Source organism: Rana temporaria, chromosome 1, assembly GCF_905171775.1.
Source record: "Rana temporaria chromosome 1, aRanTem1.1, whole genome shotgun sequence".
NCBI classification, from domain to species: Eukaryota; Metazoa; Chordata; class Amphibia; order Anura; family Ranidae; genus Rana; species Rana temporaria.
The window spans coordinates 122007067-122034042 of NC_053489.1; the positions used below are offsets into that span (position 1 = coordinate 122007067).

At 42.4% G+C, this 26976-nt stretch overlaps 1 protein-coding gene across 1 annotated transcript in view; it reads right to left on the reverse strand.

Moving 5' to 3' along the window:
* The window catches only part of FAM172A (family with sequence similarity 172 member A), a 751084-nt gene that overhangs the window by 311308 nt on the left and 412800 nt on the right, over positions 1 to 26976 (reverse strand). The window contains exon 8 of the mRNA XM_040342191.1: positions 14581 to 14700. Within this exon, the coding sequence (XP_040198125.1) occupies positions 14581 to 14700 (120 nt within the window). The remainder of the gene's footprint in view (positions 1 to 14580; positions 14701 to 26976) is intronic.

Consider the following 26976-nt stretch of genomic DNA (forward strand, 5'->3'; position numbering starts at 1 on the left):
GTTCTGTGTGGGCTACTTCTGTACAGTGGATAGTGATTTCTCAATAGCTGACGATTGATGTAAAACAACAACATATTTACAGCTTGGCAACCCACATTGGCCCAGTAAAGTGCGTAAAGCGTGTTAACAAGGAACTCAAGAACATAATAGAGAAGTCACACACGGGCAACTCTAAAGCCCCATACACACCATCAGATTATCTGCAGATTTTTTTCTGCAGATTTACCAAAACCATCTAATAGGAGGTCAAACCTTAAGAGTTTCAATTTGTATGCAATCAGGCAGGCCCTTGTACTACATGGTTTTGGTAAATCTGAAGACAAAAATCTGCAGATAATCTGATGGTGTGTATGGGGCTTAAGGGCAGTTTTCTACAAGGTGATTTTTAGCTTGGGAGCTTCATTTAATAGTGTATATAAACACATGTGTTCTACTCCTATTACATTCTAACAAAAGGCACATTAAGCAAATATACTGCCCAGATCTTGGTTTGCATGACAGATACTTGATGTGCCTGTGGTTATATTATATTCTTCCTCCCAAGCATGCACCTCCTGCAGTGTATGTGCTATGCAGAAGCCAACCCTCACTGAGACCATCTTGTCTTACTGACAAAGCTCCTTTTTTACTTCTTACTTACTGGGCACTTCCTGTGATGGGGAAAAACTTTAACTCAGCTTGTGATAATTTCACAGGCCCTGAACAGCATGACCCCTGCAACCCTAAGGTCAGAAGTCAAGGCTTGTTCTCAAACATCTGTGTGGCTTATTATGAAAAGCCAACAAAAGTGGAGACATGTCCACCAGTGTGATGAGAGAGACAAGCAAAGATGTGGTGACACTTTGGTCATCTGCTGTGCCTGGCGGCTCCACTGTTTAAACCTTTTTAAGTGGTCTTTGGTTGTTTGAGATGATTGTTCTGGCACCCATGGGGTTAATGGACAGTGTGAAGGAACAGACAAAATGCAATCAATCAGCTTGCTCCAAGTGTGAGATTTCTCAGGAGCCAGTTTAAACATACAGCATTTATATCCTTTATCCTCTGGTTGTTATGTACAATGTACTGCATAGAAAGGATAAAGAGAAGCGCACTTGATTACAAAAGTATTCTTTTTTTCTTTTATTAATGATATTCATTAGTTATTATGTATGCAACGTTCAGTTGCAGAAATCTCAATGTTGAGCATGCTGTACCCAGCACCCAGTTTAATTATTTTTTTTATTTTTTATAATTAAAGTGCATTTCCAGGAAAGAGCTTAAAACACGTTTGAAATACATATGCAGTATCTGAACTATTTTTAATCGCTGAAAGATTTGTAATTTTATTCACTCTTATGATTTCATTCAGACACTGGTGTCATAAACTATAGCATTCTATCTACCTGCTTATTGGACACTGAAAGGGCAGCATGTCATTCCTTTGCTTTATTTTCCTGTAAGCATGTTTAGGATCAGAGACTGACAGAATTTGCATGACAGAAAACCATGATTGGCTCATTGTCCTAAATCTCACTCTCTAAAAGTGAGTTCTACTGTGCAAGGAATCGTGGGAGTCACAGATTAACATCCTCAAGGCAATTATAAGTGAACATATATATTTTTTAGTGACTACAAAGCTGCATTATAGTGTGGTTTTGTTTTCTATTTTTCCACAGCACGATATACACTACACAACACCAGAAAATAAATGAAAGCATGCAAGCAACTCAGAAACGGTTGCAGATACAGTTGAGGACACATGTATAGAACATGTTGCAGTGCTTTTACTTTAATGTGGGCACATCTGCTTCTTTTTGAAAAAAATTACTTGCCCTGGTTCACACTGGTGCGTTTTGACATGTGATTTTATTGTTTATTTTATTATTATTATCTATTACAAGGAATGTAAACATGCATGACAGGTCCTCTTTACAGAGAGATGATAGTCACCGCTCCAATAAGGTATGTGGATGGATCCGTATCCTCTCAGAGAAACCCAGGTGCCGGCAATGCACAAAGCAATTGTGGAAAGAAATATTTGGACAGCCGCACTCTGGAAAAACCTTCTCGGTTGCCTTTTAATGGTAAAAGTATTCAAACACCACACATCACCGCAAAGACAGGGGCATACAGCTGACGTTTCGCACTATCAATCTGTGCTTACTCATAGCTAGCATGTAAGACCTGGCTGGTGCCACCATGATGACTGGAACCCCCTCTTTCCAAATCCTGCGCAACAAATGTGGAAGGAGAGTGTTTGGGAGGAAAGCATAAAACAGGTTCCATGTAACTACTGGAGCATCTGCTCCAATTGCCAGGGCATTCCTTGTTTGGGATACAAACTGCTGTAGCTCGTTGTTGAACCCGGATGCCAATAGGTCGACCTCTGGCCATCCCCAACGCTGGCAGAGTTACACAAACCAGATCTGCTGGTGGCTTAGTTCTCTACTCCCAAGATATGGACCACTGATAGAACCGGCACATGTCCCTCTGTCCACGTTAATATGTGGTTCACCCCCTCCTGAGTATAATGGCTCTTGGTACCACCCTGGTGATTGATATTGGCCACTGCAGTGGCATTGGTGGACTGAACCCTGATAGGGCAAACCTGAAGCTCCACCGTCCAGGACCTTAGGCCGGACATACCACTCATAACTCCAGGATGTTGATGGGCAGGCTCTGCTCTGCCCTTGACCATCTTCCCTGAGCTGTGAGCCTCTCTAGGGTCCCTTCCCAGCCTGAGAGACTGGCATCTGTGGTCAGTACTCTCCAAAACACCAGGAGGAAGGATCTTCTATTTTGCAGGTTCTGGTCCTGCAACCACCAGCTTAGGCTTAAGTGTGCCCAGGGAGATAAGGACATGGGGTAATCTAGGGCTTCAGCTCTCCTGTTCCAAGCTGACAAGTTGTCTTGCTGTATAGGCCTGGAATGGAATTGAGCGTGGGGAACTGACTCGAAGGAGGACACCATCCTTCCCAGAAGAATCATACAGAGCCGGATGGAGGGTTGCCTGGTGTACCTAACCTGACGCACCTGATCCTTCAGGGTGGCAGAAATATCTTTGCTGATTGGCTCCCACTGTGTCCAATCACAGCAGGAGCTGTGTGTGACCCCCTACACCGTGTGCACAAAGTCACGTACAGGTCCATGATTTTTGTGCAGCCGGACTGACCTGCTGCAGTATATATACAGTGGGCGTTCTGGAAAGTGGTTAATTAGCACAGTGCTAAATAGCAAAAAATGCCCTGGTTATGAAGGTGATAAAACCTACCGGAGGTCAAGTGGTTAATATACAGCAGTAGGAAAATAAGTCTCAATGTTAAATGCATACCAAATGAAAAAATAAAGGATTTGTAAAGACATTACCCAAATTTACCCTCAAACCTCCCTCTTGACCATGTATGAGCATTATTTTTCTTTTACCTTGTTCCTGTAGTGAAAAACAGAATGTATTACTCCCTGTGATCATCAACTGGCTTAGAACATTATTGCAAGTGAATGCTGCTGGGAGGAGGATTGATTTACTCACGCCCCCAGATTTACATCTCCCAAAAGCATGCCTCATACCTCAGCACAGGAATGTGAAAATCTACTCTACTGTAGGCTGTGTGTACAGGGCAATGAGTGGCACCACTCATTGCCTATATATTGTGCATATATTGTGCAGGTGAAAAACACAAGGTGCAGGTAGGAAAGTAATTGACGTGTAGCAATTTTGTCAAAGGACTACCTGTTCTAACAATTATCAGAAACAGTACCCTAATGTTGGCAAAAGAGAACCAGAAACAAGTTGAGAATAAGCTGGCAGTTACAGGTTACAGCTGCAACTGTCAAAATATGCGCTTTAAAAATGGCTGTGCAAATATCGGTTGACATAAAAAATTGCAACGACCACCATTTTAATCTCCAGGGTCTCTGTTTTCACAAAATATAGTTTATGTTTAGAGGTTCTAATTAATTTTCTAGCAACAAAAAGCTGATTTTTATATTTATGTGAGAAGTGTCAGAATTGGCCTGGGGGTAAGGTGGATAATTAAATGCATATACTAACATACAAACACAGATGTGTACACTCATTTAAACTTCCACATACCCATATACCCACATGCACTAATAATCTGTAATATTATCAAGGAGCTGAGTATATGAGACGTGAGAGTATACCCTTTAAATCTCCCTGATAACACAACAGAGGGGGTTATTTACGAAAGGCAAATCCACTTTGCACTACAAGTGAAAACTATGGCCCAGATTCACAGAGAGCAAGGCGCACATTACGCCGCCGTAGAGTAACCAATGTACGCTACGCCAACGCAGCGCAGAGAGGCAAGCAATGCATTTAGCAAGCCAGTGCTCCCAATGCTGCGCCAGCGTGGCGTGGGATTCAAAGGCGTAAGCCGACGTAGGTGTAAGTGGGCGTGACCCATGCAAATGAGGCGTGACCCCATGCAAATGATGGGCCGAGCGCCAGACAGATACGTATCACGAACTGCGCATGCGCCGTGACGTAGACGCATCCCCCTGCGCCTGCTCACAACCACGTCGGAACAACTGCCTAAACTACGCCGGATCACTGCGTATGGCGTGAACATAACCTACGCCCAGCCAGACACACGTCCAACGTAAAATACGCCGGCTTGTGTTCCCTGGTGCAGACCTTTGCATGTCTGCTGCTGGGTTGCACCTCCTTTATGGGGAATAACTTTACGCCGGTAAATCTGAGGGGTAGATCTGAAATGAGGGGAAGCTCTGCTGATTTTATCATCCAATCGTGTACAAGCTAAAATGCTGCTTTTTATTTTCCTTGCATGTCACCCTCAGATCTACAGTGACTGCACTTCCAAGTGCACTTTCAAGTGCAGTTTGCACTTGTAGTGCAAAGTAGATTTGCCTTTTGTAAATTACCCCCAGTGTGTGAGTTTGTATGTATACCTACTGTACACCCACCCAGGCCAACCCACACTACAACCTGCTTTTTCAAACCTTCTTCATTCATAACACACTTGCTTGAAACTGTACAACTTGCCAACTCCCCTGTTACTTGTTTTAACAGCTAAATAATTGCACAAGAGTACCAACATGCTACAGGTGTGGCATAATGAACATGAATGCTGCTGCATTACCTGATATTACAGTGTTTAAAAAGAAAAAAACAATTCCTATAAGAGAATGTCACATTTTAAAAGACGTTCATCACCTAACTTGGAAAAGATGCCCAGCCCAGCCCAGCCTTTACTGCAGTGACACAACTCTATATATCCACTCCATTATGCCATATAGGCCTACCAGGACTGTAAGGGACACCTAAGACTCACTATACTGCCTCTGTGTCAGCAAAGAAAGAAGTAATATCCCTGCACATGCAAGTTCCAGATTACCTCTTTCCACTTAGATATGCTACCCTAAAATGTACGATCACCTAAAAAGTTTTAAGGCTCCAAATAAAGTCACAACTAATGTGTTACCCACCTTGGATTTAGGATATACAGTACATGTAGCTGAATCCTGGACCAGTAGGTTAATTATGATCAACTGTCAACTTCAAGACATCAAAAACACAAGTGCATTAAGCTGGTTATGTTACAAAAGTATTTTCCAACAAATTTTATAAGAGGAATTTACTGAATTACTGTTCATACGGAAAGAGCGCAACAAAAGCTGATGTTCTCCGATTTTAAAAATCCAAACTGTAAAAGTTTAAAATATCACTTATTTCACAGACATGAAAGCTTGCAGCCTATGTATGGAATTTTGGATATGGAATGAAAAGGGTATGTAGTTCTGTGTCAAAGAAGGTATATTTTAGCAGCAAAATCATTTCCTACCAACCTTGGGCCAAATTCTCAAAAGAGATACGCAGACTTAACTCCATTTTTCTAATTTTACACGGCGCGTATATTTGCGCGCGATCGTCAAAATGACTTAAGCAAAGATTTCCGTATTTTCAGCCGTACTTAAAGTAGTTACACCTGCGCATTCCCGGGCGCAAATTACGCTAGGCTCGCCGCTGTTTTTGATAGGCAAAGATGCAAATGAGGGAGTTAGGGCGATTCTCAGAATTAAGTGTGTGTGCCGTATTTTCCGCCCTGTGCGCACCTGTTAGTTTTTCTGACTAAATTTCCACATTATAAAACCAGCCCTAATTTTACACATGCTGTGGAAGGGTTTGCAGAAGGGAGTTACAGCTCTAGTTGTGAAGTTTGTTGCAGAAAAATGCCAGGACCAGCAATGATTTTGACGGCACTTGCTGCCTTACAGGCACAAAGGAGGAGGAGGGCACAGAGGAGGAGGATGAGGGCACAGGCGCGTGTTTATCGGCCACGCCGTGATATTTGGCAAATGCCAGTTTATGAGGTCATTGGCAACTACCGATTTGATCGGGAGGCCATCCTGGAGATTACCCAACTCCTTCATGAGGATCTAATCGCCCCAACCCTACGTTCCCATGCCCTGACACCTCTGGAAAAAGTTATGGCAACACTGCATTTTCTAGCGAGTGGCTCCTTCCAGCGAGCATCTGGAGGTGTGGCTGGGATGGTGCAGTCCACCATGAGTAAATGCCTACATCAGGTGGTCCCTGCCATACTGCGGCGCATGAGCCATCAGTTTGTCATGCCCACCCAGGAGGACCAGCGTGTGCAAGCCATGACAGACTTCTACAATATTGCTGGCTTTCCTAAGATCATCGGTGCGATTGACTGCACCCATGTGGCACTCCAGCCCCCCCATGAAACTGAACACCTGTTCAGAAACAGAAAAGGGTGGCATTCCATCAACGTCCAGATGATTGTAGATGCCCATGGCCTCATCTGGCACGTTTGTGCCAAGTTTCCAGGGTCGTGCCACGACAGTTTTATTCTACGGCAGACCAAGATCTACCAAGACTTGGAGATGAACGTTTATGGAGACAGCTGGCTGATTGGTGAGTGACATTGGTGTCAGGTATGCCCCCCCCATGATGGAGACATCACAAGGGGCACATGCATGACTAATATCCTCCTGTCTTTTCCCTTACAGGTGACTCAGGATATGCATTGGGACCCCACCTGATGACCCCCTTTAGAAACCCCCAAACACCAGGAGAACAAAAATACAATGAGGTGCACGTCCAGACCCGGGCTATAGTTGAGCGGACTTTTGGCATGCTAAAGTCACGATTCCGATGCCTGGACAAGACTGGGGGTACACTATTGTATTCCCCAGACTTTGTCTGCAAAATTATTGGTGCATGTTGCATACTGCACAATTTTGCATTAAGAAAGGGCATGCATGTGGACATATCTCCTGACCTGACCCCCCACCCAGGCAACCCCCCCCCCAAACCCCTCTACCCGGTCTGCTGAGGGCCAGGCAATCAGGAGACAACTGTCTGAAGGCATCTTTGCCCAGTAAATGCATCCTAATACAATTTTTGTTTTTGATTTGCCAAGACCAAATCACAGAGATTATGTGACCTTTAAATCTTTATTTTGTTAAATAAATGCACATTACTTATATGCCAAACAGAATGTTTATTTTGATTTACAAAACGCACATTAATTATCTCACAATGAGAATGCATGAATGCACGTCACTGTGGTCCCTAGCACAGACACATCACATGCACATAGAATTGGATTAGATCCAAGTACCCCCCCCCCCCTTTGGTACTTGGGAGCAGTAACGCCCCGCCACGGCTCCAATTATGTCACTGTGCATTCATACACCATTCAGGAACCTAGGATGACTTCTCCCTGGTCCTGGGGATCCCTACTCCACCAAAACTGAGGGTGACACCCTTATGTTTTCAGGAATGCCATCCCCCCACATTCACACATCATTCACACACATATACCAAATCATAAGTACAGTGTAAAAAAAAAAAAAAAAAAGTACCCCTGCAAATTAGGGATGTTGCCGAGTGCTCCTTCTGGGCTGCCCACGGGCACGGTCACGGGCACGGGGACGGGCACGGCCAACTGGGGGATCTTCACGGGGGGGGTCTGTGCAGGGGAGGGAGTATTTTCAGGGGGGGGGGAATGTGCAGGGGAGGGAGTATTCTCAGGGGGGGGGACTGTGCAGGGGAGGGAGTATTTTGAGGGCGGGGGGACTGTACAGGGGAGGAAGCAGCCTCCCCTGGTGTCTGTCCTCCTGCTGGCCTTCCCTCCAAGGCAACGGCTATCCTTGTCAGACAGGAAGTTATGGCAGCCGTATTGGCCTGCACAGCCCGGGTATTGGCCTGCACAGCCTGGGTGAGGGCAGTCACCTCCTGGGCCACACCTGTTGTGGCGTTCCTCATGTCCCACAAACAGGTGATGACCCCCACGGAGTTGGTGGCCACGTCACCCAGTGACTCCCTCATTGCACCCAGGCTGCGCTCCACCTTGCTGATAGTTTTTTGTATTGCAGACATACTGCGGGTCTGCCGGACATTGTCCCTCAACAGACTGACCGGCAGACGCACCAACCCCCCCCTGTTTTCAGGGGTCGGCATCCTACTTGCCCCTGAGGCTTGTGGCCTTGGAGGAGGAGTTGGAGTGAGCCATGGGTGCTGCTGCATGTTGGAGGAGGGTTGGAAGGGGCGACCCATGATGGTGGCCTGACTTCTGGGCGCCTGTGGGGTTCCCTCAGGGGATGATTCAAAGGTCATATCTTGGCCCATCATTATTTCCTGCCCAATCAGAATATTGTCATCTTCCTCCCCCTCATCCTCCTCCCACTCAACATCCAAATTATCCTCCCATGGCGAATCCTGCCCTTCTTGGGACTCTGCATGAGCCTGTCTTGGGGGTGGTGCAGCAGCCTGCCCTGATGGGCCAGCAACCTCCTGACCTGATGGGCCAGCAACCTCGTGACCTGATGGGGCTGCCACCTCCTGGGCTGATGGGGCTGCCACCTCCTGGGCTGATGGGGCTGCCACCTCCTGGGCTGATGGGGCTGCCACCTCCTGGGCTGATGGGGCTGCCACCTCCTGGGCTGATGGGGCTGCCACCTCCTGGCCATCTGGGGAGGACACAAAACAATCACAGGTTGTTGTATCCACAAACTTGGCACATCTTCCCTTCCCCCACCCACACATGCTAATCACCAGATAGAAATTCAAAAAAATTACCTGTCCTCATAAGAGGATCATTGTCAAAGCCAGGCAGGCCCACCACCTGCTGTGGGTGGAAACACTGGGCCACTGCCCATTCCTCCTCACTCATCCTGACTGGGCAGGGTCCCCCTCCTCCAGTGCCCCTGGTATGGGCATGCAGCGTTGCCAGCTTGTTCCGGGACACGCTCCTCAAGTCATTTATTTTTTTTTGAACTCCAGCGATGGTCCTGGTCTCCCCCCCCCCCGCCGCATTGATCCGATCGGTGATCTTTTGAAGGATCTCCTTCCTCCTGGCCGGGGTGGTGGTGTGGCTCTCAGGGCCATGGAGAAATCGCCCAAATTTAAGGACGCCCTGAGCAAGTATATGCTTCTCTGCCGGTGAAAAATTTAGCTTCCTGCGCTTGGGAGCCATGACAGACAACACCCAGCAACAGGGAACTCAGCCAACAAACAAACAACAATACACACACACACCAAAGAAAATACAAACAAGCCAAAATAAAAAATAGACAGACAGCTACTATTAATTCGAAAACAAACAGGCAAAAAAGAAAAACAAAAAATATAAACAAAACCCAAAAAAAACTATTAGTAAAAACCAACAGGCAAACAATCAAAACATAAAACAAATTAGCAAAAACAAACACCAACTATACCCTCCAACTCCACAAACACTTTTCTCACAAAACAATCTTACCAACAAACACTGACAAACGTTCAAAGCAGAAGCAACTTGCTTTAGGAAGGGAACACAGGGAAATACTTTTGCAATTGAAGTGTGTTTGACTGGGGCTATTTAGCCACAGGGCGATCTTCAAACTAAGTACGCTTGGCCTTTTACCTATCTCACTGATTGCGCTGACCAAAGTTCTGCACATGCGCATTGAGGTCCAGATTCGTGCGCGCATGCGCAGTACGGCCGGCACTTCATTTGCATGGGGTCACGGCTCATTACAATGAAGCACGCCCACTTCAATCCCACTTGCCATAACCACGCCTTAGGCATTGAAACTTAAGTTAAGGATGGCGCAGTTTTGAGCGCAAATGCACTGAGAATACGGTAGTTACGACACCAACTTAGGGCGCCCTAACTTAAATGACATAAGTTAGATAATCCTAAATTTACACATGGTTTTGAGAATTTGGCCCCTTTATTCTATCTGGGTACTTAAGTTTAAGATCCAAAATTTTATTTTATTGTTTTTAATTGTAGCATGCATCCTTCATAAGTTTAGCATTGGCAGACACAGAAAGGGAGTAGCCAACATTGCCGATTGGGGGACGGCCAGAAGAGGAGGGTTACAGGTCACTCTGTTTAATACCATTGCACAGAACAGATAAGTATAACATATTTATTATTTAAATTTTTAAAAAAGTGACTTTAGAAACACTTGAAGACCTCAACACTGCAAGACCACAATACTAATAGAAAAGAAAAGAAAATGAGGCATTTGTATATCATGACTTTAGAATAGAATGAGTAGAGGAAACCTTTGACTGCCTGCCATTCATCAAAAATGTAAGAGAAAAACAAAAATAGTTTTTGATATTTAAATGACAGGTGCTGAAGCGAATTCCACAATGACCAAACTGCAAAAAATAATAGAATACATATAGTCATAGAAACAATACAAGTCCAAGTAAGGAGAAACATGCTTGAAAGAGATAAGGTGTTTATTTTCCCAACTGTTTTAAGAAATAAAAGTTGGTTCAAGTTAGAGTTAATTGCTTAGTGCCACCTTTGTGTCCTGTTATTGACTGTCCATATCCTGCTCACTGTTCATCACAGACGAGGGATTTCATTTTCCTCAACAATTCAACATAATGAAGTGTACTCCTTGTTTTTGCCTAGAACCCTAGCACTCTATTATGATTGCAAGATGAACATTGGTGGTGTACAACTTCTTTCTGCCCAAGTGTATTTAACGCCTTTATAGCTGGAGATCTTCTGACCAGAAGGCTTTTATATTATTATTATTTTTTTAAATATCTTCTAAGTGTGCAACAAGGAATAATTAACCACTTCAGCCCCAGACCATTTTGCTGGTTAATGACCAGGCCACTTTTTGTGATTCGGCACTGCGGCGCTTTAACTGACAATTGCGCGGTCGTGCGACGTGGTTCCGTGGTTCCCAAACAAAATTGGCGTTCTTTTTTCCCCACAATTAGAGCTTTCTTTTGGTGGTATTTGACCACCTCTACGATTTTTATTTTGTGCGCTATAAACAAAAATAGAGCGACAATTTTGAAAATAAAGGAATATTTTTAACGTTTTGCTGTAATAAATATCCCCCAAAAATATATAAAAAATATATATTTTTCCTCAGTTTAGGTCGATACGTATTCTTCTACATATTGGCCCAGATTCTCTTGGAATTGCGTAAAACTGGGCGGGCGGGCCTAACGTATCTGATTTACGTTACGCCGCCGCAAGTTTTGCAGGCAAGTGCTTTATTCACAAAGAACTTGCCTGTAAAGTTGCGGCGGCGTAGCGTAAATCACCCGGCGCAAGCCCACCTAATTCAAATTAGGCGGGTAGGGGGCGTGTAGCATTTAAATTAAGCGCGTTCCCGTGCCGAACGTACTGCGCATGCGCCGTCCGTAAAATATCCCAGGGTGCATTGCTCCAAATGACGTTGCAAGGACATCATTGGTTTCGACGTGAACTTAAATGGCGTCCAGCCCGATTCACGGACGACTTACGCAAACAACGTAAATTTTTACATTTCGACGCAGGAACAACGGCCATACTTAACATTGATTGCGCCTCATATACCCAGGGGCAACTTTACGCCGGGACAAGCCTAATGTAAACGTCATAACTTTACTGCGTCGGGCGCGCGTACGTTCGGGAATTCGCGCATCTAGCTAATTTGCATACTCGACGGGGAAAACGACGGAGGCGACACCTAGCGGACAAAAAAAAATGCATTTAAGATCCGACGGTGTAAGAGCCTTACGCCTGTCTGATCTAATGGATATTTATGCGCAACTTATTCTAAGAATCAGTCGCATAGATACGACAGCCCAGATTAGGACTTACGACGGCGTACATGGCGTTGCACCGTCGTAAGCCCTTTGAGAATCTGGGCCATTTTTCAAAAAAAAAAACGCAATAAGCGTTTATTGGTTTGCGCAAAAGTTATAGCGTCTACAAAATAGAGGATAGATTTATGGCATTTTAATAAATATTTTTTTTTACTAGTAATGGCGGCGATCAGCAATTTTTATCAGTACTGCGACCTTATGGCGGACACTTTTGACACATTTTTTGGACCATTGGCATTTGTATAGCGATCAGTGCTATAAAAATGCATTGATTACTGTAAAAATGTCACTGGCAGGGAAGGGGTTAACATTAGGGGGTGAGGGAAGGGTTAATTATGTTCCCTCATTGTGTTCTAACTGAAGGGGGGGTGGGACTGACTAGGGGAAATGACAGATCGTTGTTCATACATTGCTCCCGGGTTCTCGCTGTAACGAGCGCCCCCTAGTGGCTGAAATGCAAAATCACGTTATATTACGTGATTTTGTGCAGCCGAGCTGACCTGCCGCCGTAAAACTATGGTGGGCAGTCGGCAAGCGGTTAAGCAGTTTTTACACAAAGCTAACCTTAAAAATCATTCTCTGTTTGATGGCTGGGATGAAACAAACATGTTCAGGTTGCAGCCTTTTCAAAATGACCACAACCTAAAATTTAGTGTGTGTGTGTTAGTCTGTATAATTGTGCTAGTTAAAAAAGTAAGCTCTTGTAAGGGTAGTGACTGATGTTAATAGTTTTGTGCAATAAAAGTGCTTCATTACATATTAGTGAGAAATAAATCAGCAAATTAAAACATATATAAGAGTTACAAATATATAATGCTGAAGGAAAGTTATATTCATAAGGAGGTATCAAATGTCTTTACTTTGGAGCGAAATTTTCAGTAATGAAAAATTCAGATTTTTGTGTATTAAAACAAAATGTGTACATTTCATTAAAGCCCATGTAAAGAGATCAAATTGAGCCAGAATTAAATACAATAGACACAGTATTACGTCTATGCATTTCATGTACAATCATTTCCAGTGCCCTCCATTCTCTTTTGGATCCTTATGCCCTGTACACACGATCGGTTCATCCGATGAAAACGGACCGATACATTTTTTCATCAAATATCCGATGAAGCTGACTTTCATCAGTTCTGCCTACACACCATCAGTTAAAAATCCCATCATGTCCAACGCGGTGACGTAAAACATGACGACGTGCAGAGAAAAATTAAGTTCAATGCTTCCAAGCATGCGTCGACTTGATTCTGAGCATGCGTGGATTTTTGATCGATGGATTTCCCCACAGACGATCGTTTTTTTCTATCGGTTTTTTAACCATACGAAAAATTTAAAACAGGTTCTCTTTTTTTTTTACCGATGGGAAAAAAACTGATGGGGCCCACACACGATCGGTTCGTCCGATGAAAACGGTCCATCGGTCCGTTTTCATTAGACGAACCAATCGTGTGTACAGGGCATTATGGAAGGTGATCTAACTATAGTCATTGTTTACATATAGCATTACCTTGTTGTCAACGTCAAACATGGATGTCATATCTTACTTCAGCTGGAGATTTTCAGAGTTTTATTTTAAAAGAATTTAAAAACATGTTTAAAATTAGACTTCTACCCTACCATGAAGCATCACTATATTTCTCAAGTCACTTTCACAATCACAATTATTAGCATGCTTTTTTAGCAAACATGAGCATAGGAGCATCTTGTTTTATACAGGCAAATGGGGAACTCTTGTGTAACCACTTGACCACTGGGCACGAAAACCCCCACATCTACCAAGTATGATTGTGGCTAAGCACAATCAGAAAAAAAAATCACCTTTTGCTAGGAATTCTTTATTAGAAGTTACATTGCACTTCCTGATATCTGATATTGCCTAGGCACTCATAGTTTATCTGCAGGGTCATCATCTAAAGATATTCTGCCTACACCTACTTCTGATGACAGCTACTCTCTGAAAAGCTATTTCTGAGCACTTTGACAGTTGGGGGTGTCACACTTGTGCTGCACATTATTCTTCTGAGGGCCTGATGGAGATGGACTCTGTACTTGAGGACATACAGCATAAGGATCTCCTTACCTCTCTGTCATTCATTCCATTGTGCTTTCTTCCCTTTTCCTGCTGCCTTTTGACGCATCCTTGCCTCTTGTGGCACCTATACTCCTCTTGCTGTCTGCTGATCATTGCTCTCTCCAGTCATCAGTTCACAATACATAGCAAGTAATACACATACAAGCAATGCTCTGCACCTTAATCAAGTTAGCTGACTCCCCACTGAAAACATTGTGGAATAAGCCAGGCTAGGTCAGTCTAGAAAAAGGTCAGCTGTAAGGACCCTACAGACAATACTAGCAACTAGTCTTCAGCCTTTGCTTGACATTACTTTAAGAAAAACTTTTACAGTCTAGGTTTACTTTAGTATGTAACTGTGGGGAACAAATAAATAAATAATCAGATTTTTATTATGACCTACCAGCTCCACAAATGCAAGTCCCCCGTAGCTGTGTGCCACAAAAAACACATGTTCTGCAGCTGCTTTTGAAATGAAGTTATCCCACACATATAACGCGTGTTCCTCTGGACTGCCATTCTCCTGCAATGATAGAAAACCTATGAGTACAGGATATTTAAAAAGCACTTATTTTCTCCATACCCTTATTTGTATTTATTTTTTCTACGTGTACAGTATAGGCAGACCAAGCTGTCCAGCATAAGTGACGGCAATATAAGTTAAGAAAAAAATAATAATGAGTGCTTCAGCAGATGCAGCAATATTTTATTTTAATTTTTTCTAAATAAAAACTACTGTAAGTACCCCAGAAGTATTATAGCCGTCCCAATCTGTGTCAATGACACTTTTGTTAGAAAGCATAGATTTCATGTTAACAACGAAAAAAAAAAAAAAAGCATGAAATAAAAAATAAAAAATTCCTACAAAAAATAAAAAAAAGCATGAAATAAAAAAAAAAAATTCCTACAACAAATATTTACAATGCACTATTAAAGGATATCTAAACTCAAGAGCAAAAATATTACGTATTTCAGATTACTAGTTCTTAGATGTGGTGGATGCACTGGTTTTCATTTTTCATGCCAAGAAATTTTTTAGCAAGCAAGGTACAGCAAGGTTGATTCTGTCAAAAATGCATTGCTATTGTCTCTTGTGAGCTGGTCAGAAAAAAAAATAGTCTTATCTCCATTTGAAGCCATCTTAGGTAAACCATTTACTCCTCTACCCAAATAAATAAATAAATGGAGGTGAATAGATGAAGACACATTTGTAGCCCAAATTAACTGTATTCTACTGTACAGTATATACAAGTTATTGATCATCATTTAATGTAGCTATAGTGGGGCATAATACCTTTATTGTGATAACATCTGGATCATGTGGAGACAGTTTATGCCTATATTCCATTTATGAATTTTAATATCTTTTTGAATAAACATATATTTTATGGAATTTACTTGCGTAGTCTCCTATGCCGAGCCAATAAAGTCAGATTTATATAGGCAAAGTCTGAACTATTTCAGCCGACAATTGATTTAGATTTTAAGCCATGTTATGTAAACCTGTGGTTCTAAACCCTGTCCTTAAGTACCCCCAACAGGCCATGTTTGCAGGTTTTCCTTTATCTTGCACAGGTACTTTAAGGTGCTTTAAATCAGAGTCAATGGCTTGGTATTTCGGACAACTATTTTTATCAAAGACACCTTTCACACTGCCCTTTCGCGGTAAAGAAATGCTCGTTTTAATCGTCGCTTTACCTCTGTTTAAGCCGTTTTTCAACTGCTAGCGGGGTGCTTTTAACCCCAAACAAAGGTGCTTCGGAAGCGCTGCCCATTCATTGCAATAGGCAGGGGTGTTTTGGGAGCGCTGTATACAGCGCTCCCAACCCGTCACAAGGATGCTGCTTGCAGGACTTTTCCAAATGTCCCGCAAGTGCTCTGCCCGGGTGTGAAAGCACCCATTGCAGAGAATGATGGGAAGCAGTTTCCATGTGCTTTACAGTTGCTATTTCTAGCGCTAAAATGCCTGAAAACTGCCTCAGTGTGAAAGGGGTCTAAGAGAAATTCCCAAAACATGGCCTGTTGGGGGTACTTGAGGACAGGGTTAAGAACCACTGATGTAAACTGCTATTCTCCCCCCCCCCCACAAAAAAAATGGAGGTGAATAGACAAAGACTTATTTGTAGCCCAAATCAGGAAAAAAAAGGAAACCAATGTAGCCACCACATTTAAGGTCTGGTATGGAGTATGTGTGTATATATTTGACTATATATACACATACACATACACGTGTAAAGGGGGTGAAGCACAAATCTTCTCCCTTCAAGTTCATAGGTAATTTGTCAACAAAAAACATAATATCATAGAGACTCAAAATGGAAATAGGAAGCCGGAAACTCCCATAGCTTACAGTAGCTAAGCAACTACCTCAGTAAATCCTCGCTATATGAATGTGCATCAATCACAATGTATAAACACTGTACACAGTAACTTGATACCATAATGATAAAAACTAGCTGACTCATTCAAAACAAATTCCTTCACTGTGGTATATTTTTGGTTTTGAGTTTAGATCTTTTTTTTTTTTTTTGCAACAGTATCACTAAATTTATACACAATGAAAAGGCTATAAAAGCACATCTATACTTATGTTTCAGGAAATGCCACCTCTTAGCTACTATATGTATTCAATACTTTCCTTCCCTGCATGCTGTGGTTTCTCCTGTTGACTCATATGTCATAACAAGATGCAACAGTGAGCTAGAGGAACCACAGCATGTGGCAGGGGTAACAGAAGTTTGACACACTCAAAGGGTTGAATACCTGCTGCAGTTGGGGAGCATAAAAAAAGACAACACTTAAAATACATGGGCCACTGGAAAGGAAATATATATAGCCTGTTTTGGGGCACTGTGTATATAATTAAAGTGCAACTTCACTCTCTCAATCAACATGGATAATTTCTAATCCTTATACTGCTAGCATTAGTAAATAGATAGGAAAGTATATCATATTTACCGTATTTACCGGCGTATACCGCACACTTTTTTCCCCTTAAAATAAGGGGAAAATCGTGGGTGCGCGATATACGCCGATACCTGCGCTCAGTTTGAATGCCTGCGCCGACATATACCGATTGCAGTACACTCGGCTACATTCGGCCAGGCTCGGCTTCGCTCGTGCTCACGCATAAACGTCACAGAGCGCGAGCACGAGCGAAGCCGAGCCTGGCCTAATGTAGCCGAGTGTACTGCACGACGGTATATGTCGGCGCAGGCATTCAAACTGAGCGCGAAAAGCGGCAATTCGATTGGTAACAGCGCAGGAGAAGTCGGGAGGACACCACCGAAGCCGCAGACGGACGCCGGACCCGACGAGGAGGACACCACCGAAGCCGCAGACGGACGCCGGACCCGACGAGGCCGCCGATGGACACCAAAACTAAGTACTAAAATGTTTTTTTACAGGAATGCGGGTCCACATTAGGGGTGCGCGCAATACCCGATAAATACGGTACTTGTTTAACCACTTAAGGACCCGCTCACGACTATATACGTCCTGTTTTTAAAGATGGATATCTCGGTAACGGCAGCACCTGCTGCCACAACTGAGATATCTATCTTTTCCTTGAGAGGTCCTGTAAACGATAACGATGGTCTCCGCGGCGGATTCGCCGCGAGATCACCATTATCGGCGGCGGGATAGGGGCCCCCCTCCCACGCCCTCCGCCGCTTACCGGAGCCGTCGACACCGGCAGAGGCAATCGGGTCCTGTCTCCTGCTTGCTGTGGATGCGAGTGAGGGCAAGATGGCCCTCACCCATCCCCATAGCATAGCAGGGCGGAAGGGATGTCAACACGTCACTTCCGCCCATGATTCTTAAAGCAATATTTTTTTGTTGTAATTTTTTCAATGTCTTTTTGACCCCAGATCTCATATTTAAGAGGACCTGTCATGCTTTTTTCTATTACAAGAGATGTTTACATTCCTTGTAATAAAAGGAATAAAAGTGATCCTTTTTTTCTTCAGTGTAAAAATTTATAAAATAAATAAGAAAAAAAAAATGTTTAAAGCGCCCCCTTCCGACGAGCTCGCGCGCAGAAGCAAATGCATACGTGAGTAGCGCCCGCATATGAAAACGGTGTTTAAACCACACAAGTGAAGTATCACCGCGATCTTTGGAGCTAGAGCAATAATTCTAGCCCTAGACCTCCTCTGTAGCTCAAAAGATGCAACCTATAGAATTTTTTAAACGTTGCCTATGGAGATTTTTAAGGGTAAAAGTTTGACGCCATTCCACGAGCGGGCGCAATTTTGAAGCGTGACATGTTGAGTATCATTTTACTTGGTGTAACATTATCTTTCACAATATATAAAAACATTGGGCTAACTTTACTGTTGTCTTATTTTTTCATTAAAAAAAGTGTTTTTTTTTTTCCAAAAAAAGTACGCTTGTAAGACCGCTGCACAAATACAGTGTGACAAAAAGTATTGCAATGACCGCCATTTTATTCTCTAGGGTGTTAGAAAAAAATATATATAATGTTTGGGGATTTTAAGTAATTTTCTAGCAAAACAAACTGTTTTAGTCTTGTAAACGCCAAATCTGAAAAACAGCCAAGGTCCTTAAGTGGTTAAACCGTTTTTTTGTATTTCTTCAGTTATGTCCTGGTTTCCATGCCTAGGCAAATGGTGCCATACACCCCAGCAGTCTTCTGTAGGAGAGGGAGGGCTCTCAGCTCAGCCTGTGCCTGAGCTAAAGGCAGATGTATTCCAGGAAGTAAATGCAACATGAACCAACTGCCCTTACTCAAGATGGGCACAGACAGAAACTATAGAGTGAGTTTCAAAATGATTTCTCAGCAAAATAAAGCGTGGTGACATGGATAGATAAGGGAAGTATGGATTGAATACTAAAAAATGAATGATATGGCATTTTTTGGTTGCAGTGCTCAGATGCAGTGCAGTTCAACTTTAAATATCCAGCTGTTTGTTTGCGCTGTTCCTTTAATACCTACCACTTAACACAAAATTAAAGCATTGCAGGCGGTGTTGAACTAAGGTACACAGCCAAATGTATTTATTTCCTGTATTATTACAATAGCAACATTTACACAGTACTTCCACAGTATATACAGAGCAGACATAACAATTCACATCACAACTAGGGGCCTTTTCAGTGTGTGCACAGACTGCAGCACCGGATCACTGGTTCTACCACAGGAGGTGCTGGCGTAGACACATTGTGGACTAAATTGGGTCATATAAAGATTGCATGATGGTACTCCTCATAATAAAAGCTGTATTTATTACTATCAATATATATTATTTGGGACAGAGGAAAGCACATTAATTAACAAATTCAATGTAAAGCTTTGTAAATATTTTTGGTACTTGCGCTGAAGATGACATTTTTATATGCAAGCAACTATAAATATTTGCAAACTACAACATTTAAATGTGCCCTTTATTGAGTCATAATACTTTGCATTCAGTGAATTGCAATGCCTGCAATGCAAAGAATAGCTATTACATGTCAAAAAAAGGTGTCAAATCACACTTTATTTTTAAAGAAAAATGCATTTGTTTTTTCTTCTTTTACGAGAACAATAAAGACAATGGTCCTTTACAGTTTTCACAGAAAGACACAGAAGCCACCACCATCAGGCAGTCCACAGGGACTCCAGGTGGCAGTCCATAGTACTGTAAAACACACACACAAAATATGAACATTAAACGGTTAGTCCACTTTTACAGGGAAATTTTAAAGTTGAACCAACACTGGACACTGCCCACCCCCCAGTTTCCACTGTAGCTGCAGGGGTGCTGAGAACTATTTAAACCCTGAAGGTAAGTACAGTGAGGACTGGAGGAGTGGGAAGGGTATCCGGTGTTGGTTCACCTTTATATTTTTTCTATGATGGTGAACACATTAACTGCTTCCCGCCCCCGGCCTATTGTAAAATGACGGGTGGGAGCACTGTTTTCCTGGGTGAAGGTCATATAATGTCCCCCAGGAACGCACCTTCTATTTATGCCATTCATTGTGTACTATTGTGTGGATCTCTGTGATCACAGTGATCACAGTGATCACATGGCACAGAAAGGGTCAATCACAGCCCATATGTGCCATGTGATTAGCTGTGGCCAATCATAACTAAATCACAATAGTAAACACCGGGGGTTATTTACGAAAGGCAAATCCACTTTGAACTACAAGTGCACTTGTAAGTGTAGTCGCTCTAGATCACTGTAGATCTGAGGGGACACTCTGAAATTAGGAGATGCTCTGCTGATTTTATCATCCAATCATGTGCAAGCTAAAATGCTGTTTTTTTATTTTCCTTGCATGTCCCCCTCAGATCTACAGCGACTGCACTTCCAAGTGCACTTGTAGTGCAAACTGGCTTTGCTTTTAGTAAATCAACCTTATTGGATTTCATTAATAAAAAAATGGTTGCTTATAACAGTGAAATTCACTGTTATAAGTAATCATGATACCCTCCCCAGAGTAGTAAAGTGTTACTCTGGTAACACTGTATTGCTCTGCTCAAAGTGTGTTAAAAAAATCTTTAAAAAAAAATGTAAGTAATGAAAAAGAAAACAATATTATATATATATTTACATACTGTCAGCAGTCAGTGTCCCTGACCAGTTATATGATGACACTGTACTGCATTGAGGATAGTATGTAAAAAAAAAAAAAGAATTGTGAAAAAAATGTAAAATGTCTTTTAAGAAAAAGATTTTTGGGCCTCAAGAAATGAAATGTCAGTACATTGTCAGTACAAATGTCACATAATTTGATAGATATACTGTATATACCATAGTTTGTAGACTCTATGGGGGTGATTCACAGAGAGTTAGGCCGGCGTATCTGTAGATACGCTGACCTAACTCGGAATCTACGCCGACGCAAATTTAAGCGTATTCTGGAAACCAGATATGCTTAAATTCGGCTCAGATACGAGCGGCGTAAGTGTCTTACACGTCGTATCCTAAAGTGTAATTTTTAGGCTGACCGCTAGGTGGCGCTTCCATTGCGGTCGGCCTAGAATATGTAAATTAGTGGATACGCCGATTCACGAACGTAAGCTTGCCCGACGCAGTAAAGATACGCCGTTTACGTTACGCACTTTCAAGCCTAAAGTTATTCCATCAAATAGCTGGAATAGTAATGTTAAGTATGGCCGTCGTTCCCGCATCGAAATTTGAAAATTTTACGTTGTTTGCGTAAGTCGTCCGTGAATAGGGATTTACGTCATTTACGTCCACGTCGAAACCAATAGGACCCTGGGATATGTACACGGACGGCGCATGCGCCGTTCGTAAAATACGTCAATTACGTCAGGTCACCCCCTATTCACATAAAACACGCCCCCTCAGCCGAATTAGAATTAGGCGCCATTACGCCCGCCCGATTTATGCTACTCCGCCGTAACTTAGCAGGCAAGTACTTTGTGAATCATGTACTTGCCTCGCTAACTTACGGCGGCGTAATATAAACATGATACACTACGCCGCCGCAACGATACGCCTGCCTACCTGAATCTAGCTATATAACTTTTTCTACAGAGTAAACAATATACACTAATTTGGATTATGTTTACCAAATAAATGTAGCAATATACATTTTGGCCAAAATTTATGAAGAAAGATGATTTAATTGCAAAATTTTATAACAGAAAAATTTTCAGTCTTTTTTTATTCAGCAAAAAAATAATAATAAAAAAAAAACAGTGGTAATTAAATACCACCAAAATAAAGCTCTATTTGTGTGAAAAAATTATACAATTTTTATTTAGGTACAGTATTGCATTACCGCACAAAAGTGCTTTAAATGCTTCATACTTCATAAAAAGTCCACCGGGAAACCCGAGGGGAAAACTGAGAACCTGCTCAGTAACTTTTTCCCCCTACACACAACCGGGTTTCCAGACAGGAAAACTGTCATGAGAGCTTTGGTCGGGAAACCCTGCCGTGTGTATGCTCTATCGCAGTGTTTCCCATAGGAAAACTGCCCGGTTAATACCAGCCGGGAATCTTGATGGGAAAACTGCGATGGAGCATAAACACGGCCGGTTTTCACAGCCAAAAGCTTGCAGTTTTCCTGATGTGTGTACGAGGCAAAAGTGTGACAGCTCTGAAAGCTGAAAATTTGCCTGGGAAGGAAGGGGATGAAAGTGGCCAGTATTGAAGAGGTTAAAGAACAACTAAAAGGCAAAACATTTTTTTTTCACTTTGGTGTCCCATAGTCCCAATAGTAAGTGATAGGAAATCTTTCCAAAGTGAGGGAATCCCTGGTTGTCAACAAGATAACCAAAACAAGTGTGCCCATCTGGGGATAACCCATCATTTGGAATTTGTTTTTTTTCCCTGTTCACTTAAATAAAGTTTTGGCTTATACTATGCGATATAATATTTTTATAATTTTTTTTTATTATATAGCATTGTTTTTTTAAATAAACACAAGCTGTTTATATGAAAAAAAAAATGATTTAAGTAGAATACATGCTTTTGATACTTTAAGCTTTATCTCTCAATTTTAACTCTCTGCCACCTTCCTTTCCCCATAAAAATTAATTGGTGCTGACATTTAAACATAAAGAAAAAATATTTATTCTACAGTCGATTACTGAACAATCTGATGCATAAATGCTTAAAATCATTTACCATGTGGTCTTTGGAGAGAACAAAACAACATGGCTGCCTCCTATAAATTACATAATTTCATTTAAACACTGGAAACATTGTACAGGCCAAAGTAAACACATATTTTGCTGTAAAAGTACAGCCTTATTAAATGCAATCTATAACATTTCTTAAATGTTTAGTTTGCCTTTAAAGGTTGTAAAGAATGTACAAAGTTATTACATTTCTGACATTACCATACATAGATTAGTGGTGAAAATATATTGTTATGCTCGGCAGCCTCTAAAGGACAACAATTTGAATTTACTAATGTAATATTACAGTCATTAATTGTTAAATACCAAGTTAAAGAAATGCAGGAGACAAAGCCTTATCAACTGAAGCAGATTCCAACATCTCGGCACTCCAAGGTCTGCATTTATGATGGACTACCTGCGCTGATAACACATGGAATTATCTAAACAAAATTTGCATATTTGTGTAATTATTTCCTAAGGTTAATTAGCTGCTGCAAAGCAGTGCGCCCTTTGAGACTGCTCACCGTGACAGGTTCACATACTTCTTGTACAGATGCCAAATGTGACAGATTCTCACTTATAGGCCGGACGCAGGAAACTTTCAGACTGGGTAAGCAAAGAAATTGTCTTTGAGAGGAGTACAGCTGCACAGCAGGAAGGAGAGAGGATGTCAATGTAGTGATTGGACTAGAGGTGTCTCTCAGAATTTAAAGAGACAGATGATGTGAATCTATATTTCTTTTCATACCTTTTCGATCAGGGCTTGTTTCAAAAATGTATAGGGACACAAAACTCACTAGCTAAAATGCTAATGATGAAAAGCTGACAAGTCAAAATAGAATTATAGGCAAAACTTTTTTTTTCATTTTAGTTAGTGCAAGGGATAGTTATAGTATAGATAGTTATAGCCCCTGTCAGATTTTTGTTCGCCATCTTTGCCCTATTGGGGAGATTTACCTTCACTTCCTGTCCCATAGCCAAACAGGAAGTGAGAGAAAATACCTGCCCAGGTCCCCATTGGAAGCTTTCCCTCTATACTTATTTTCTGGGGACAACACAGATTTTTGGATTTTCTTTTACTTTCAATGATAAAGGAAAACGGGACGAAGAGAGAGGGTGAATCTACATAACAGGTGATCAGACAGCAAGAAAAACTGACAAGCATTCTAATCCTTCTCCACTTATATTAGTTATATTTTAAGTTTCTATAACAGCTGTTGACCTAAAGCAGTGTTTCCCAAACAGAGTTGGTTCACACTAGACACTGCACTGCAGTGAAGCAGCTGGTGTGCAGTGAGATCCGACTGAGATCAATGCAGTGATAATGCACTGAGCTCAGTGGATCACACTATCACACAGACATCTCATAAAGTACAATTGCCAGCCGCATGCAGTTTTATTTTTCCCAGTGCATTGTGCTCACACACTATGGTAATGCAGAGGTGTGAACCAGACACATAGGAGACAAGGCATTGTGCCTTGTTCGAGTGATGGGACTGCACTGGAATAGCCACCCAATGTAGTCCTACTGAATCTGGTGTGAACCAGCCCTTAGTCAATTATTTAACACTAAAGGATACCTTGTAGTGAATAACTTCACCAAAAGAATAGTGCCAAGAGAAAAGAAAACACCTACACCTAATGAAATTGCCGCTTACCAGCACCTGAGACCTCCTATCACGGGAGGTCTCAAACACTTGTGGCTCTAAACCCAGCCAGGGCCTTTGATCATCTAAGGCAGGGGGTGTCAAACTGGCGGCCCTCCAGCTGTTCCGAAACTACAAGTCCCATCATGCCTCTGCCTGTGGGAGTCATGCTTGTAACTGTTAGCCTTGCAATGCCTCATGGGACTTGTAGTTTTGCAACAGCTGGAGGGCCATCAGTTTGACACCCCTGATCTAAGGGGATTGCTCTGTTATGCCTCCACTGCCCAATGGGAATCTATCACAGAGGGGTTAAATTCTTAGACATGGTGGCTGCATTAGTTCCCTTTTTTTTCACCTGGTGATCTGATTACTTTTTCCAGCTTCCTTTAACAGACCAAGCTGAGGCTCCGGGTTACTTTGTGCTCTTCAACTGTCAACTTCAATCAAGCAGATTATCATCAGAGCACACTCATCCCCTGGATGCCTCGAGCTGTATCTGCAGAGGTCGGTGGATTCCGGGATCAGCTCTGCACCACATTATCCACATGCAAGTGATGCAGCTGCAAGAGGCGACCGCCCGTGTGTGCTGTAGACATGCAGCCCCTGCCTAGCTGGGAGGCCCCTTCCCTTGCTCTATGCCTCTTGCATCTTTTTTGATTTAACACTTTATATACGTGGCTGTGGTCTGTTTTCAAAAGCTTCATGCCATTTCTGTGTACATGGTGCTGCACTATTGAGGAGGATGGGGCTACTTCCATCTAAACTTGCTCTCAATCTATTTATTGAGATTTTATATACCCATAGGTCATGGGTCTTACAACAGGGCAATGACCCAAAGTACATGTCAAAAAAAGGACCCAAAAATGGTTTAAGACAAAGCACTGCAGAGTACTGAACTGGCCAGCAACGAGCACAGATCTAAATCCCGTAGAGCCCCTGTGTAAAGATTTCAAAACCGCAGTTGGGAAAAAGAATCCTTTCAATCTGAGAGACCTGGAGCAATTGGTGAATTAAGAGTGGATTAAAATTCCAGAAGAGTGGTGTAAGAAACTCATTGATGGTTACAGGAAGCATTGATTTCTGTTAGTTTTTCCAAGCAGTGTGCTACCAAATATTAAACCAACTTTTTTGTTTCTCCACTTTTTGGTGTCATACCGATACCAACAAAATAAATAAACATGAGAATGCCTAAACATTTGTAATTGCAACAATTTTCTGGATTAAGTGGTACATTATCAGACAGAAATGCAGGGGTGCCAATATCTTTGGCCATGATTGTGTGTGTGTGTGTGTGTGTATGTATATATATATATATATTTCACACACACACATATATACCCATGCCGAGTTTGAACACTGCACCGGCATATACCGAGCGCAGTATAGTCGGGCAGGCTCGGCTCCTCTCGCACTAACGTCCTGGATGTACAGGACGTCCAGGACATGAGCGCGAGAGTAGCCGAGCCTGCCCAACTATACACGAGTGTACTGCGCTCGGTATATGCCGGCGCAGTGTTCAAACTCGGCGCGGGAAAGCGGGGATCAAGTAGGGAGGACACCGCAGAAGGACGGCGGACCCGACGAAGAGGACACCGGAAGCCGCAGACGGACGCCGGACCCGACGAGGGCGCCGATGGACGCCGCGCAAGACAACAAAACTAAGTACTAAAATGTTTTTTTTTTTACAGGAATGCGGGTCCACTTTAGGGGCGCGCGCTATACGCTCATTCGAAGAGTTTTCTTTATTTTCATGACTATGAAAATTGTAGATTCACACTGAAGGCATCAAAACTATGAATTAACACATGTGGAATTATACATAACAAAAAAGTGTGAAACAACTGAAAATATATTTCATATTCTAGGTTCTTCAAAGTAGCCACCTTTTGCAGCAGACACATCTCTAGAACTGATAAGAGAAGACTGTGTGAATCAGGCCTTCATGGTAGAATATCTGCAAGAAAACCACTGCTAAAGAAAGGCAACAAGCAGAAGAGACTTGTTTGAACACAAGGAATGGACATTAGACCAGTGGAAATCTGTGCTTTGGTCTGATGAGTCCAAACTTGAGATCTTTGGTTCCAACCCCCGTGTCTGCGACGCAGAAAAGGTCAACGGATGGACTCTACATGCCTGGTTCCCACCGTGAAGCATGGAGGAGGAGGTGTGATGGTGTGGGGGTGCTTTGCTGGTGACACTGTTGGGGATTTATTCAAAATTGAAGGCATACTGAACCAGCATGGCTACCACAGCTTCTTGCAGCGGCTTTGCGTTTAGTTGGACCATCATTTATTTTTCAACAGGACAATGACCCCAAACACACCTCCAGGCTGTGTAAGGGCTATTTGACCAAGAAGGAGAGTGATGGGGTGCTGCGCCAGGTGACTACCTATTGAAGCTCATCAAGAGAATGCCAAGAGTGTGCAAAGCAGTAATCAAAGCAAAAGGTGGCTACTTTGAAGAACCTAGAATATGACATACCGTATATTTTCAGTTGTTTCACACTTTTTTGTTATGTATAATTCCACATGTGTTAATTCAAAGT